This window comes from Mus caroli, chromosome 14 (genome assembly GCF_900094665.2).
Source record: "Mus caroli chromosome 14, CAROLI_EIJ_v1.1, whole genome shotgun sequence".
Taxonomy (NCBI): Eukaryota; Metazoa; Chordata; class Mammalia; order Rodentia; family Muridae; genus Mus; species Mus caroli.
Genome location: NC_034583.1, coordinates 105,132,188 through 105,149,681, shown reverse-complemented (window position 1 = coordinate 105,149,681; position 17,494 = coordinate 105,132,188). Strand labels below are relative to the sequence as shown.

Here is a 17,494-nt window from a genome sequence, read left to right as displayed (position 1 = left end):
ATATATGTACACACACACACACACACACACACACACATATATATATATATATATATATATATATATATAAACTACATTATTTTTAATTAGACTTTTTGAGATTACAAAGAAACCACGAAGTTTCTAGCTAAGAGTAAACATCAAAAATAAAGAGCAAATAACAACGCATGCAAATTCTTAGCAAAGCAACAGCTCATAAACTTTTCTAGAACACAGTATTGTCCAGCTCTTGAGACTGCTACAGCTGCCTTTACCTTTTGACCAATGGAGCAAACTAGCCCAAAGCTGTAAAACAGAATATTGCGAAGCTATAAAAACCAAGAAGTGCAGCCCACACTGCAAAGAACCCTCGGCCTTCTTCATTTCAGCAGGCTATCCACGGTGACTTCCTACCCATTTATTAAAAATTGATAGACAACTACTATAAACGCTTAGAAGCGGCGAGCAGCCCAGCTGAAGCAAACAGAGGAGGCTATGTTCACTGTTTGCTTGGAGTTGCTGACAATCATCTGTATCCCAGTCTCCCTGATTTTGATGGAGCCTTTCTTACGACAACCTGGCCATTTCAGCAGTAATGGAAAACAAGGTTTTGCAGGAAAAGCTCACTCCTGCCCCCCTGACACCCTGTTTGATGAGAAAACAATGCTTGAATATCTTTCACTGGATCTATTTCTCCCATAAAACAACACAAATTTTATCTATGCCAAGTTCTTGAGATTGAAAATAAATCTAGAATGTGAAAGAATGCCATAAAATTCCAATATTGAATGTATGTGTGCAAACATATAGACAAACATATATGTGGAGGGAATTTCAAATTAATTCACTTCAGCTCATAATTTTACTTCTGTTTTTGTTTACATTATTCCTTCCTAGTACATATTTTGATAACTTAGAATCCTGCTAATATTAAAACAGCTAATTAGAGAATGTATCCATTGTTTATTAGTTACACATATATTTAAATAATTATATATAGAAACTATATAGAAATAATTGATTTTGAATTGTATATCACTCTGTCATAATTCCTAAATATAGAAGAAAAACAATTAATTTGAGTAAAAATTGTTTTACTACTGAAAATGTTTTATTTTATTTTTATGTATTTATCCCTCTAAAAAAATAAATGTAAAAAGAAACATTCATACCAAGTAGAAAAACACATGTCCATAATTCAGCCAATAGAAGAAGGAAGTGGTCTACATATAGTGGAAACTGCATAGCTTTTTGTTTCATTGAAAATCAGTTACTACATCTAAAAAGAAAACCCATTTCTTGGTGCAAATTGTTTTATATTTTGCATCACTATTGGTTTTCAGCTATTTAATCAATATATTTTACTAATAAAACAAGATTTTAAATGAATGAGCTGAGATTTTAATCTTTGTAGCATTGTTGCTGAATATTTTTCTCCCACCAGAGGATTTGTACGGTAGAAGGCATTCTTGTGCGCAGTATGGGGTTTCAGGCCAAAGTGGATCTGAGGCTACAAGATTCAGAAAGATCACATCAGCTTCTGCCTTGGTAGAATCAGAGCATGTGCTTGGGCCACGTTAACTTTAGCATTTTGTTCTCAGTTGATCACTTTCATTATGCTGCCCATGAGTATATAAAGGTACATGACATTGGAGACTATAGATCTATCTATAGAAATAACAAATTGCAACACGACTTGGTAGTTGCTTTTCTTTGGATCTTTTCTGGGTATAGGTATACATGTATGCATATGCTTGTATGTGTGCATGCATACATGTGATGTGTGGTATATGTGTGTGGGGGGAGAAAGGGGGGGCTAGGTGATATTCTTTATTGCTCTCCACTAGAGTTTATGCCCATTGAGTTTCAGGAATCCCTCCTCTCCATCTTTCCTGAGATGGGATTAGAGACACCAGCCATGGCACCTGAGTCTTTAGGTATTGATTAATGATTCCAATTTAGGTCAGTCCTCCCTCGTGTTTATACGGTAGACATTTTACATATTGAGCCAACTCATCAGCCCTGGGAGATATATCTTTTCTTCAAATGACTACTTAAACATGTCAGAAACTGTTTATTTTTTTTAATTATATAGAAATCTATATTTTAAAAACTGTAGGCATTATAAGAACAAAAGTGAAAGCAAAATATGAAAAATAGAATTGTGACAACAGAGACTGAGCCCCTTCCTTAGGCTCCCCAGCGAGCATTTTGTGAGGTTTTGCTTTAATTATGGATTACTAGCTGATCTGGAGAGAGAAGCTTTCAAGGTCCGAAGCTTCAAAAGCCTCTGTTTTTTGTTTTTGTTTTTGTTTTGTTTTGTTTTTTTTTTTCGAGACAGGGTTTCTCTGTGTAGCTCTGGCTGTCCTGAAACTGACTTTGTAGACCAGGCTGGCCTCAAACTCAGAAATCCGCCTGCCTCTGCCTCCCAAGTACTGGGATTAAAGGCATGTGCCACCACTGCCTGGCTGTTTCGTTTCTTGGTTTTGACTAGTCACCATCCTATCTCAGAGAAATCCATTTTCTCTCTCATAGCTTGCTTGGAGAGAAGTGTTTCTTCCTCTCTCCTTTTCCTTGTTGGGAGTCCATCCTTCTTAGCCTTTCATAATGGCATGGGGGACTCAACACAGTTCAGTGTCCTAGATAAATTCTCTTTTATTTAGTATTGCTGTTTATAATCCATACAGTCAAAAAGAAAGTTAACATTAGGTGAGATTTTTCAAAAGGGAAAATTCATGAGGTTGAGGAGGAATTAGTGCAGGAGGGTGAACATGACCAAAACACATATGAACCTCTCAAGTAACTAATAAAACTGAATATTCATATAAGATGAATCCAGTTTGATGATAACAACAACAACAACAAAAACACCTTAATATAGTAAATACTTAATTTGTACCAGGCAGTGGTGATGCACACCTTTAATTCCAGTGCTTGGGAGGCAGAGGCAGGCAGATTTCTGAGTTCAAAGCCAGCCTGGTCTACAGAGTGAGTTACAGGACAGCCAGGGCTATACAGAGAAACCATGTCTTGAAAAACAAAACAAAACAAAACAAAACAAAACAAAACAAAGCAAAGCAAAGCAAAGCAAAGCAAAGCAAAGCAAAGCAAAGCAAAGCAAAACAAAACAAAACAAAACAAAACAAAACAAAACAAAACAAAACAAAACAAAACAAAATGACCAAACAGCCAAAAGAACTTAATTTGTGACATAAATCTATAAACTTGCACGATTGGTTATTGAGTGGTACTTATTCACCTTGTTCACATTATTCATCAGTACACATTGAATGAGATGACCTAAAGATTGTGTTTCTTTAAAACTTTGTAATTCTCAAATGTCCTCATGACTCATCAGTTCTTTACACATAAGCATCATTTCTACCTAAGCCCACTAGTGCAGAATAAATGAAAACCCAGGGATGGAGGCTCTACACAGTCACAAACAGGCTCACTTCCTTGCCATTTTGTCCTATCTGCTTTGGAGTACACGACAATTGTGTGGTTACGTTCATAATAACAGTTTCCTAACTGATATTCCAAAACCAGCCATTTGAAAGTAGCGCTCGATGCTTGCACTCACAGTTTGTGATCTTCAGGGTCCTCTTCACTTCTCCACTTCCTGATCCTCCACAGCCATCTTCATCATCACAATCTCCACTAGATTGCTCAAGCATGCCGCCACCACTGCCTGGCTGAAGGAGCTCCCACTTGTTGGGCTTGGGTGATCTACCCCGTAACAACTGAAGACAGACAACAAAAATATGTTTATACATAATACATGAACATTTTCTTAAAGATTTTAGTCAGAAATTCAGAAATTAGAATGATTATCTTAAATGGATTCACCAGTTAAGCGTAGCTACCAAATCACATCAAATCAATCCCAACTTTCCTATATTATTAGAAATGTTAATAGCATTTCTTTTCTGTAAGTAAAATGGCTATTCCATTTACTTGGCTTGTAAGGGTAAATGAAATTCATGAGAACTAAGAACTGAGAAGTTAAAAAAAAATGATTTGCAGGAATGTAAGTGGACTTTAAATCTGTCTGGTACCATATACATTGCACCATATACTTAAGAATGTCAAAAGGTTCAATACCTGTGTCTGTCCAAACTACTAGACTTTTTCATAGATTACTTTTTGGACAGATAGAACTTTCTGCCTAAAGAAAAAAATTAAAACATTTAAAATAACATCTGGAACATTAAAAAAAAGACAGACAAAATCTGGTATCTGGAAAGAGCAATATTCCACCTACTAACTCTAAAGTGAGGCTTTAGGAAACAAATTCAGGCTGTGTGCTTCTAGGTGCTTTGACTGAATGACACTATAGTTCTGAGTAAGCGATGTCTAACCACAGTCAATTACATTGTTATAAAATACAGACATCACTGTGAAATTTTGGCTGAGAATCTTGTACCAGTTTAAAAACTGACAACCCACAGTTTCTTCATACACAGTCACTTCAGACTATTTATAAAGCCTAGTATTTTTAAAGACACACGTGTATAATCTTTTGGCATTCTTTAGATTAAGTATATGATCCAATGTTTCTGGTACAGGATAGATTTAAAGTCTGACTTACATTCCTGCAAATTGTGTTTCGTTATGTTTAACTTCATAGCTCTTAGTTGCCATGAATTGCACTTGCCCTTACAAGCAATGTAAATGTAAGAGCTATTTCCCTTACAGACTAGGAATGCTATTAATATTTTTGATAATATATGAAATGCTGGGACTTATTTCCAATAACATGATGATATAAACAAAAGAATAGTTCACTCATTGATAAGTGTCCTAGATGTGACATTTCCTTCTCTAAGGTAATTTAAGGGGCACATGTGACTAATCATAAGCAGAAAGAACACAGATGCCATGAAGGCAGTTTCCCTCTGTTGTCCACTTAATGGGCATTTAAATTATGATTCTTTGCATATGAGGAATGGGATTTCAGTAGTTTCCTAAGAAGTGGTATTAATGCACAAGAAGAGGTACTAAGCTGACAGTTACATAGTCATGCAAATGACAGCATCTCCTACTGAGGGAGCATGAAGAATAAAATAAGTTGCAACAAATATGATGCTGTCCATTAAGAATACTTTTATCATGCAACTGGACTTGGCAGCTCATAAAGTTCACAATTAAAAACTAACAGGTCACACATTCAAAACATTATAGCTTTTTTTTCAATTTCTATTTTTCTAACTAAAACATATGAAAACAGTGACAATAACATAAAAAAAATATTCTTCTTGCCTGTTAGCAGTTCTCAAAGAACATGTCACTAGAGTTAAATTTAAAAGAATAATTTCAAATTATAATGAATCAAGTGATGTCCATCAGTGAAACTTCTTTGACAGAGCTAAGAGGTTGGTATCTGTGCTTGTTCCTAGTGTTGGGGGAATGGGGTCGTTACAGTTACAATGGTGAAACATGGATATCCATCCATCCATTACAAACTCAACTGTGAAGAGGTAAAGAGAAGCAATTTTATTTTAGAGGCCTTATCGTTTGTTATTCAACTGTGTACTTAGCAAGTAGCCAGCATAACTTTAAGGGGCTTGGGCTGTTGATATCCAAGATACTGAGATATGAATCCTCATATTAACATACTTTGCTAGAAAACATGGGTATGAGTGAATTCCTTGAGTAACTAATTCAGCTTCCTTGCTTCTAAAATAATTACAAGATATCTGTGTGCCATTGTCATTTTAAGAATAAAACATAAAAACAAATTAATTTGAAAATAACGATGAAATCATTAAAAATGAATGCATCTGATTACTATGATCTACTTTATTACATAGTCTATTAGAATGTTATTTAAACCCACAAGATTAGTACAAACAATTATCTAACAATGAATCCAATTACGAAGAAGACTTGTATAACAGCTATAGCAAAAACCATGATCTGATGAGGTCTTGCTTCCTTTTTTGGACACTCACATTCTTTGCTAACTTTTTCCCATATCCACTTTATTTTCCTAAGAATTCTTCTAGTGTTTTACTGGGATCCAGGCCAGAGCACAGCCAAAAATCTTATGAACAACAAAACATAAATTTCCGTGATTCCACCCTAGGAATTTGATTTCAAAACCACAAACAGAAGGATGGTCTCTGTAAAACAATGCTATTGGGAAAAAAAAAGTTTGAGTTGAAAGTGATTAAAAATGTTAATTGTCAGAAAAATGATTATTTGATTGAGAGCTGTTACTGCTCTAGATAAAGTGGGACCTGGGGGAATGAAGCCTATAAATGAGGCATAATAAAGACTCATACAACAACTATGTTATGCCCAGCAATTTATACTCTGAGGGTTAAGAACAATTACAGAAGTAAAGTTCCCATAATTATAAGGTATACACATTCAGAAGCACAAACAACATGTGCCAAAAATGTTTTCCATAGAGGCATATAAACATTTAGTTGAATAACAGCAGCAAGCAATAACGAATAATCTGAGGTAGACTCACTCCTATCCACTACACTTGAGAGGAGCACAAAAACACATTCCAAGAATGATTCCATGTTTTGAAAAAACTGAGGTCAGAAGACTCTTTCTCTTTTTCAAGTGTTCCCACAAGCACTCAGAATTTTCTTCATATTCCTGGTCTGCATTCAAAGATGGTGAGTGATAAAATAATATGGGACATCACTTGTGATGTTTTCTATGTTTGTTCCTAACTTTAGCATCAGTTGAGGAAATATACAGATAAATTCAAAATTTTAAGAAACACTATCATATAAAGCTATAATTTCTTTTAGATCATTTGTGCTGGGCAGATGTGGAAAGAGATCCTAGGACTTGCCACTTTACTCCCTAGAACTGGGAATTTGATTGTTTGAGTATATTTGATCACACCGTGAACCCCAAGATTGTGTTATTTACTGAAAATACTTGTTTCTAGTTGTGGTGTGACTTAGTTCTTAGTACACACCTTCAATTCCTCTGGCTGGAATATAGAAATTCTCTTGATTCACACCTTTAATCCCAAACAAAGAAGGAAAACTTTGTAGAAGGAAGGAACCATGAAAGAAAGGCCCAATTGAGTGGCAGACAGAGTGACGAACCAGAGAAAGAATTGACAGAATAGGAAAGCCAAGCTACAAAAAGAGAGAGCAGGGCAGAGAGAGAAAGGAGAAAGTTTTACCAGGAAAGTTTTACAGAGACAGGTCGAAGAGAGAACAATCTAGACACAGAAAAAGACAGAGTGAGCCAGAGAATGAGAAGGAGTCAGAAGATTAGAACAGATTGCCAGAGTTAGTTTGGGGCCAAGCAGAGCAGCAACTCAGGCTGAGAGAGCAGCCATGTTGAATCCTCAGCTTGGAGAGGAGTTTCAATGAAAACAGCTGAGTTGAACCAGCCAGCTAAAGTCCAGAACAAACTAAAAGGGATGAGTTTCTTCAGCAGCAAGTCTCAGCGGCTGAAAGCATCCTAGGGTGAGATTAGCTTGTGTGAAGGCTAGAAGCTTGCAGGACTAGACCTAGGTAAGAGGCAGCAAGCCTCCACTAGGACAATAATTTAAGGAGAATAAAAGTTACATGTACAGCTGGTAACATTTTCAGAACTGACACCTGACATTTTCAGGGCTTGTGTGAATACACTAAATCATTTATCAGATAATTCAGGGTTTATGCAAGCATTCTGGGTGTAATTACTAGAATCAAATCAGTATTTTTAAAGATAAGCTTTTTTTTTTTTTTTCTCCTCTGGCTGTTACAAGGGACAGACATCAGAATCTTGAGTGGGAAGCTGGATACAGGAAATCACAGTATATGAAATTTTAAAAAATCTGGTTTTAGTCAAGGTCACTAAGAGTCCCATGACAGAGAATTGATGATGTAAGTCCTCTAAGAACTATGAAAGGAGTGAGTGATCCTCAGTGGGAAACTGGGTTATCAGTCCTTTGATTCCTCCTGTTCCCTGGAATGGATTACTCCTCATGCCCTCTAAAACAACTCAGATGTGGCCAGTCACTTGATTTCAGCCACGTGAAAACATGAGCTCAGTACTGATGCTGGGTTATGAGCTAACAAATAGATGCTACCTTGAACTGCTAAATGTATGGTCATTTGCATTCTATCAAATTTAATATATTCACATATTCATACTTTACATATAAATATATACATATATATTATATGTTAAATATACATAATACATATATATGTATGTGCTTGAGCATGTTTATGTATATGTACACACACATATATAGTGTATATTTATTTTACATCTGTATATATGTATTTGCATATATGCATATATTTATATATACATATAGGTGTGTGTATATATATACACACAAATGTATATATACAAATATTGTACACACATATAAATATATATGTACATATATGTACACACACATATATATTGCTGTAGCATATTCTTTTGAATATGGTGACCCTGTTTGAAAACTTAGATATAAGTTATCATAGTTCCACATTATATATGTTTTCATTTTCTCCATTTTTCTGTAATCCTCTTATCTTCCATGTCTCATGTATTAGAAAATGCTACTACTTCTATGATGGTAATCCATGGTCCCCCAAAGATGCCCCAGTATCTCTCACTCCACTGACCATTCCCAACCAAGCCCCACTTGCAGATATGATTATTTTCTTCTTTTCCTAAGCATGGAGAATATATTTTATATATTTAATTTCTAAAAGTATAATTTGCTTAATCAGTTGGTTTTATTCAAAACAGGGCAATGCATACCCATGTCTATTCACTTGATGGAATGTGAATGTCACCTTGACCGGATTGGGAAGAGCCTGAGATGTTAGGACAGCACAGACATGACTGCCTGGGGATGTACTTCTAGATCATGCGGGCTCAGACTTGGTGAATCTGAGCAGACCACAAAAGAACAAGAACTACCATGAAGGGTTCTAGTCAGAGGGAGTGCTTTGGTAGCTGTACTCTGTCACAGCTCCTTCCTGTTTAGTTTCTGCTTTGTTTGCTCTTTTTCATGATGAGATGTTCTCTTTCGTATATCCCTTTCCTAATGCAAACCTCTAAAACTGTGAGCAAAACCATTCTTTATTTCTTTTAATTGTTTATGTCAGGTACTTTATCACAGAGATGAAAAGAATCCACTACACAGAAACAATCGGTTAAAAATCACATGTCCTTAGCTTCTTGTAGGGAACCCCCAACAGATTATGCCCTAACTTCTCAATAGAATACAATTTGGTTGTTATCTACAGCCATTGTACTCACTAGTTTGTCTCTAACCAGCAAGAAGAAACAAAGATTACTACTGTACCATGAGATCAGCTGTCTCTATACACATTTCATGACACTTGTCTTACCTCATCCCACACTGCAAAGGACATTGCTTTTCATTCATTAGCACAACGCTATTTTCTCCAAGTCAATACTTTTACTGTGTCATATTTTATCTTACTCTTAAAGCACTTTCATGTGATTTATTTAAAAGGAAGAAGAAAGGGTGAACTGCTTTGCAGTTTTATAGTATGGCCCTTCTTGATTTGTTCAAATTAAAGTTTGCTAGAAATTCCACAAGAAGCAATCTTGTCTCCTTGGGATTCACCTAGCATTTTTCAAATTTACATAAGCAAATTGACTGTCCTCAATCACTTGGTATAAACTAGAAATGAGGGCAATGTTAAAGGTAAACTGTGGCTTGCCAGTCAAGGTCCATGGAATGTACTGCTTTGGACTGCATTCATTTGAAAGAATTCTAACTGCAGTTATTCAGACCACTGTCTGCCTCAGAGCAGTGCGACTATTCTCAGGAAATATATTCATGTTGTTTTTCTCTCACTTCTTACACTCCTTTCCATGGGAAAGATGGTCTTCCCTGTTCTGTAACTCATCATAGAGAATCTAGTCTTTAAGGTCAAATAACTCCTATCAATCCTACATATATTTCTGTGATTTTTCTTAACAAAAACACAGCAAAACACTAAGCCATTAATTGCTATTGAATCCACATTTTAAGGCCATGTCATAAAGGCTTCATAAATAGTCCATTTATCAGAGGTGAAGTCAGGATTTAACTTTCTGCCTGTTCATCATCATGACTGAAGGGCTTGTCATATGTAGCTATTATGGGAAATTCATAATAATATTGATAAATAATATTATTTCTCTAGGAGTACTTCATTATGTATATCTCGTCACTAATGCCCTGTGTATCAATTTAGATTTAGTGAATTTTTGTCATTTTTCCTCAGACATCATCATTTGGAGGAAGTTCTAGAATAAACGGCTCCATTCTTAATGGTGGCAAAATTGGTTCACTTATCCAGCCAATAGCACTAATTGCTGATATGATATATAATGAATATTTTCTAAGATAAACTGTCTTCACTAAAGAAAAAGGTGCTGGTCTTAGAAAGGATCCATACTGCTCACAGTCATCTATTGGATGGAACACAGGGCCCCCAATGGAGGAGCTGGAGAAAGTACCCAAGGAGCTGGAGGGGTCTGCAACCCTATAGATGGAACAACAATATGAACTAACCAGTACCCCGGAGCTCTTGACTCTAGCTGCATATGTAGCAGAAGATGGCCTAGTCAGCCATCATTGGGAAGAGAGGCCCCTTGGTCTAGCAAACTTTATATGCCCCAGTACAGGGGAACACCAGGGCCAAGAAGTGGGAGTGGGTGGGGGAGGGTGTGGGGGACTTTTGGGATAGCATTGGAAATATAAATGAAATAAATACCTAATTAAAAAAATAAAAACAAACAAACAAAAAAAGAAAGGATCCATACATGCTTTAATTCCAAAAAAGCATTTTAAAATGTGCTATAAGATAAAATTAAAACAAATAAAACTATCAGAAAACTAGAAAAAGGCAGCACATCACCAAAGGCAAATCTTAGCACTTTGCTAAATTATTGTCTTTGTCTTTCTTTTTAAGAAGTAGTTTTAAATAAGCTCACTGCTAAGTCCCTGAAGATTTCTATGAATTTGTTTAACTAAACATTTGAAATTGAAGGTGTATTTCTTAAATGTTTGTGTTCTTTGTGTTTGTTCCTACAAGCAGAAAATAGGGCAGTGTTCTCATTACATTTTTAAGTTAGCCAATACAATTCTTTTCATTAAAATATGTTGAAATAGTTTTGAGATTGATTCTGTTACTTTGTTTGTTTGTTGTTTCTGGAGTAGAAAGAAAACATTAGTTTAGCCTTGGTGGTTATCATGGCAAGCCTGGCTTCCCCCTTCCCTAGTCTTCCACAGAAGGCCTGCTCTCTCCATTTGTCTTTCTTCAATCCCTAAAAGACGATCCTCATCCACAAGTACCATTTTACATCCCCTCCCCACTTGAGGCAACCTTTGGAAATCAGTCTCCCTTCCCGCAAGCAAAGACAGATTTCTTTCTACTCTCCTCCTTTCCACATGGCCCCTTGGTCCTTGGGCCCAGTGAACTCTCCAGTGCTGCTTCCAACAAACCTGCCTTGAACAGAATCTAATCTGGCTTTAATTTGCTCATTTCCCAGGTGTTGGAGATATAACTGATCAACATATATATAAAGAAACATAATAGCGCATATCTATACATTCAGTGTGACATATGAAAATCCGTCAGATTATGAGGACAGATGGATGCCAAAACTATATCTCCATTTCTGTCACATTCAACATAAATACCATACCCTGAGGAAGACATGTTGTGTGGATGTTTTTAAACGCAAAGTAACAAATACATTTACCATTATTGTTCTGGCCCTATACTATGTGACTCTGTAAAATAAAGCTTTTTATTTGCAAGTGGGTGTTGTTTAGGTTATATGGTGTAAACTTTTAGCACAGTGTAAGCACCTAGAGGTGGCTGTTTAACTTTGTCCTCATTAACGTTGTAAGATGTGCCTCATCCTCTGCACCAATCCTCTTTGGAAAAATGGGATCCCACATAGCATAAAGCCCGGCATCTACTGCTCAGGGTGCCTTAGCTTTGCCATCCCAGCCTGCCCAAAGCTGAGATGATTAAGTTTTAAGATTTTAACTTATTCCTTATCAGGGATGGTAGAAATTCAACCGATACATACATATTTATAGAACAATTAGAACAGAAGAAAGGACATGGCTTTGAGTGCCAGCCACACATTAATTGTGTGCCTTAGGCAAATCACTTAAGCCTATTAAAACTCATTTTATTCTGATGAATAAAAATGCTTGGGAAAGCAGTTTATCCACTCTAAAGCACCACACTCCTTCACAGGGCACTGCACATGACCACACATCCATAAAATTGGGAAGACAACAAAGTGAGAACCAAATGGAAAAAAAATAAAAAGTTCTTCCTTACCCCAATGCCATACAGTTTGTGCAGGCAGCCGATTAGCTGAAAATCGTCAGCTTGATGACTGATGAGTCCTGCTCAGGTTTAATTGGTTTAGGAAGCTCATTAGGGAGGCTTTCTTACAGGGTGTTTTGGCGGATAGACTCTTAAGGCAACTGCATTTCTTTTGGCTGCTGAACTAATCTCTCAATAGACTTGATTTTCAGTTTACTGTATGGCAACATCCCACCTTTGCAAGAGCCTGTCAGACACTTGCAATGAGATCTAGCATGGCTTGGCTGGCTCATAGGTACAGTGCATATGCCATGAGAGAGAACTACCCATCATTCTAAAAAGAAACTTAAAACCTAAGAGCGGAATAATACGGTTTAAAACATTTTACTTGATGCCAAATCTCTTAGTCTTTTTTTTTTCCTCTCTTAGTCCTTCACACAGATGTATAAGGAGTACATACTTGTTAAGGTTGTGTTAGTCTTGGCAAGACATCTCATTCATCCATTCAACATAAATGCAGAAAACCTATAATTTTATAATAATGATAAGAGTGAGCAGACAAATATCAAAATGTTAATAGAATAATTGTAGCAAGGAAACAAAAAATGAGGAAAAATTCCAAGGTTCTAAATAATGTGTTTTGTGTACCTACTGAAATAATTTTATGTATATGTGTACATGACTGTGAAAAGTATAAATGAAAGTATGCATAAATGGAGATGTGTTAGTTTGATACCAAAGTGAATCCAGTTTTATTTAAAAGATATTAGCATTTTTAATTTCATGTAGGAAAAGAATGGAGGCTCCTAACATTTTAAAACTAGAACTCTGATCCAAATTCCTCGTGACTTATTTTTTTTTTTTTACCCTACAGACTGAAACGAACCATCAAAGTTTCTTCATAGAACCTGCTCAGTTCATTTCGTTTGCAACATAATGTCCCTTCCCCTAAACCTTTAATCTCACTTCTACCCCTATGAGATCCAACTCCAATTTACTTCCTATGTCCTTACTAACAGAATTAAAGTCATTTTTACCTGACCAATACAGACGCAGATACTGCCAACCATCGGACTGAGCCTGGGGAACCCAATGGAAGAGCAAGGGGAAGGACTGAAGGAGCTGAAGGGGGTTGCAACCCCATAGGAAGAACAGTATCAACTAACTGGATCACCCGGATCTCCCAGGACAACCACCAACCAAATAGAACTATGGCTCCAGCTATCTATACAGCAGAGGATGGCCCTATATGACATCAATGGGAGGGAAGGCCCTTGGTCCTGTGGAGGCTTGATGTCCCAGCGTAAGGAGATGCTAGGGTGATGAGGCGGTAGTGGGTGAGTGGGTGGAGGAACACCCTCATAGAGGCAAAGGTGAGGGGGAAAGGGTATGGGGTGGGGTGTTGTGGAGGGGTTACTGGGAAGGAGGATATCATTTGAAAGGTAAATGAATAAAAGGATTAATAAAAAATAAACAGTAATAAATAAAATCATTTTTACAAAGGACTCCTATTGCTGCTCCTTTTTTGAAGATTTAGATAACATTTTACCCATAAACCCGAAGGCTGCAACTCTCTAGCCTTGTATTTTCAACAACAGTCAAGCCTTTGTGGACTGTTCACCCTAAAAAGGAGAGAACATTTTACATAATGTCATGTTATGTTAGGTTGACCAGACACAGAAGTCATGTCTGTAGGGTTCCTTGTCAAGGTTTGCTTTATGTTTCAGCTCTCTGATCTCTGTCTCTGTGGTGCCAGTAATTTGAAAGGTCACTGCTCTGTTAGCATTTGGCTTATGCAACCCAGGCTGGCAATTTATAAAAGTCTTGAGATTTCTGCAAAAAGAACACCGAAGTTAAAAAAGAAAAGGAAAAAAAGGTTTACTAAGTCTACTCTCTAAGCTGTGATGCTGCACTTAAGTCTTTTAATCTTGTTCCCACACAAAAACTCTGTTTTCCACCCCCACACCCGATACCTACAACTCAAAATGTGTCTTCTCCAATCTTCTAAACCACTGTGCAAAAAGGATTGGATAAGTGTATTATGAATTTTTATCCTAATCTAAACTCTAGATATCTCTACAGGATTGAAGCAGTCTAAGAAATGAACTTAGATTTAAAACAGCAACAACGATAATAAAAGTGTCGCCAAAACCTACTGCAAGCATCTGAGAAATATTCGTTGAAAAGCAGACAACCTTCTTCACAAGGCTCCTCCAGAGTTAAATGTCAGAGAGTTTGGTGCCAGGAAGCCACAGTTAGTCAGGGACAAAGCAGCAGTTTGTGAGTGGCTACTGAGTGTCATGAGTGCAGAAGGGAGGAGGGGGGAGAGGAGCACCTGGAGATGGGAAGCAAACCATCTGCAAAGGGCAGGGGAGGCAGGAGATGGCTGAGGCGAATTCCTCAATACTGAAGTACCTCCCTGCTCAGGGCCAAAATGGGACTTCTCCACACTTTGTTCAAAACTGAGGCTCCATTTCTCCATTCTCACTTCACTTCAAAGATAATTTTCTAAATAACTATTTCATAATTGTTGGTCAAAAGACAGTTAACAATACTGTGCGTACATGTACATAGAAATTTACTTGGACAGAAGTGATCACATACAAGACCTAGTAGCTGATACATGGAGGGCTATAATTAAAATGACACAACTTTCCAAGAAAGAACAATGAGATATTTTGCCACTCATGGTTCAGGATATCAGTCAGGAGTGGTTTTTATTTAAGATGTTAAAACCCTTAAGCTTTCTGGCTAGGTCTTTGTAAGCATACAGAATGTTCCAAATTTGAGGGCTTGAGGTCAGATTTTGTTGTTTAAATATATGTGCATTAATGTGCTTTTCCCACCCCACACCCTATTTTTGACTTAAGGCTAGGAGTGTCTTTAGAAATTCTTGCGCATCATGGTCCTGCTATTACAAAACTATAACTTAACTTACAAAACTATGGAGGAAACACAACTGAGCAGATATTTTCTAAAACACAAAGTCATTTAGTAAATTGAGTTTCTACTAACCATAATCTTTCATGTGAATCAGAGACTATATTACTAACAATCGTCTCATTTTCTAGTTAATTATTTTAGACAGCATTAACATATAATGTGTGTGTGTGTTTGGATGAATATTTTGTCTGTATATATGTCAGAATGGCACAGAAATTTCTGGTGCCAGCAGAGGGCATTTGATCCCCTGACTTGGTATTATAGATGGTTGTGAGACATGATATGGGTTTTAGAAAATGATCTGAGGTCCTTTGGAAGCCACCGATTGTTAAAGTTAAGTTATTTCTCCAGACACAATAGTATTAATTTATATTTACACTGTTCTAAGAGTTGATGATTTTGGATCCAGTATCATGGGAAGAACTTGAAGTACTAATAACAGATTTCTCTACCAACAAAACACTGCTCATTTTACCGAGAATACAGGCATCATCATATTCCATCATTAAATTAGAGTCTTTCTCTTGACATTTCTTTTTATGATGACACTGGACTGAGATTGATGTCCCTCGAAAGCCCAGGGTGTAGCAAGTGTTGTCCTTTCATCTCCAGCAGATTGCCTTCATCCAATGAGGGCTGAAGGAAGGGAGACTTCCATCATGATAGAGGGCTATGCACGGTTCCCCGTTCAGCAATTTTAATTAAGCAAACTTTCCATTGCCTTTACTGTGAAGTATTAAAATCTCATTTAGGATTTGATGTTGGCAGCTCTTCCATATTTACTTCACTGTCCGGCTATGCAGAATATGTCCTTGGGTGCTCAGCGAAGATGGAAAGTTTGCTTAGCGTTTAGGTGTATTATAGGGTGACTCTGAGAGAAGCTCAGCCTGCCCCATTTAGAATGACAACCTCGAGCAGGCCAGATGGTAACAGGCCTTATGACTTCACAGATGTCCTCCTAATACCACCAATACCAGGAGATTCCTTTAGCCTACCTTTCTGTAGGTTAACTATGAAATTGTGGACAATCGTACATGAGATGAAAGTAAATGCTCTGAAAAGAATTTCAGTAAAACCATGAAAAAATGCGTACCATTAGTTCTCTTGGGGAGAGGCTACAGATGTGTCTTTCACATAGATTTTAAGACAAACTCTGACTCTTGCTTCTTAAAGGTGTGCACTTGAGCCAATAGCTTACGCTTGCTATAGCTACACACTCATTCCAAATTACAGCTCCAAAGTTTAAAAAATATGGTTTTATATTTTTACTATACTCCACCCCACAAATCACACACACACACACACACACACACACACACACACACAGTTACATAACTTAGTATGCTAAGAGAAAATACTTACTTTTTTGTAGAAAAATGTTTTCTAATTTTAAGAATTACTTCAGGCCTCTGTGAGAATCACAAGAATTATCTTTCTCTTTTCTGCTCCATATAGTGTTCACACACACACACACTCACACAGTGGAAGTGTTTGTTACAAATTGAATTGTGTCTCCTATGACACATATTGAAGCTGTAGTACACGATAGTTCAGAATGTGATGCCTTTTGAAATACTTTTCATAAGTAGCAAAGTTCAAATTGAAGTATTAGGTTGAGTCCTTATCCCATAGCAGTAAGGTCTTATAAAATAAGTTCTTAAGGCACTGGCCACTTTGTGCAAGGATCTGGGTTTGATCCTCGGCACCAGAAGCAGTTAGTCCCGTCCTAAAGACCTCAGTGCTCGATTGCTATTTGATGAGACATTTCCTGGTCTGTTAATGAAGCAAATGGCATTAGTACCTTCCTGTAGGTCTGAAATTGTACTATGTGAGAATCTGGATCTGAATGCTATTGCTGTGAGAACCTTGGATGGCAGATATCCATGGTTATATCTAGTCCATGCAAACACTGTATATGAACAGTAATAGGCATTGTTTACACTTTAGAAGAACTAACCAGATAATTCAACATTCTTAGAAATCTTTCTCCTTCCCTATCCCAGGTCCTTCTCTCCCCATACATGTGCATGCCTATATAATGTGTTAATCATAGAAACAACCTCTATAACAAATTCAGGGCTAATTCTGTGTTTTCAAGTTTCTTGGAGCAATATATAACAACTGTTTTCCCAGTGAAATCAATTGCTTCCTGTAAATTCAGACCCTCTCTTTGGAACTGCCTCTGTCTCTGGTGTGTGGCTGTCCTTTATGTTCCTTGTGTTTCTATTCTTCTCGTTAGACATTTACTGGATCATTATCTGTCTAAATAAGTTTTACTGTGCTTCTCGCTC

The 17,494-nt window shown here is 36.9% G+C and overlaps 1 protein-coding gene across 2 annotated transcripts in view; it reads right to left on the bottom strand.

The window, feature by feature from the left end:
* The window catches only part of Gpc5 (glypican 5), a 1,353,471-nt gene that overhangs the window by 671,115 nt on the left and 664,862 nt on the right, over positions 1–17,494 (bottom strand). For both annotated transcript variants that reach the window (XM_021182017.1, XM_029469205.1), the window contains exon 7: positions 3,563–3,722. In XM_021182017.1, the coding sequence (XP_021037676.1) occupies positions 3,563–3,722 (160 nt within the window). The remainder of the gene's footprint in view (positions 1–3,562; positions 3,723–17,494) is intronic.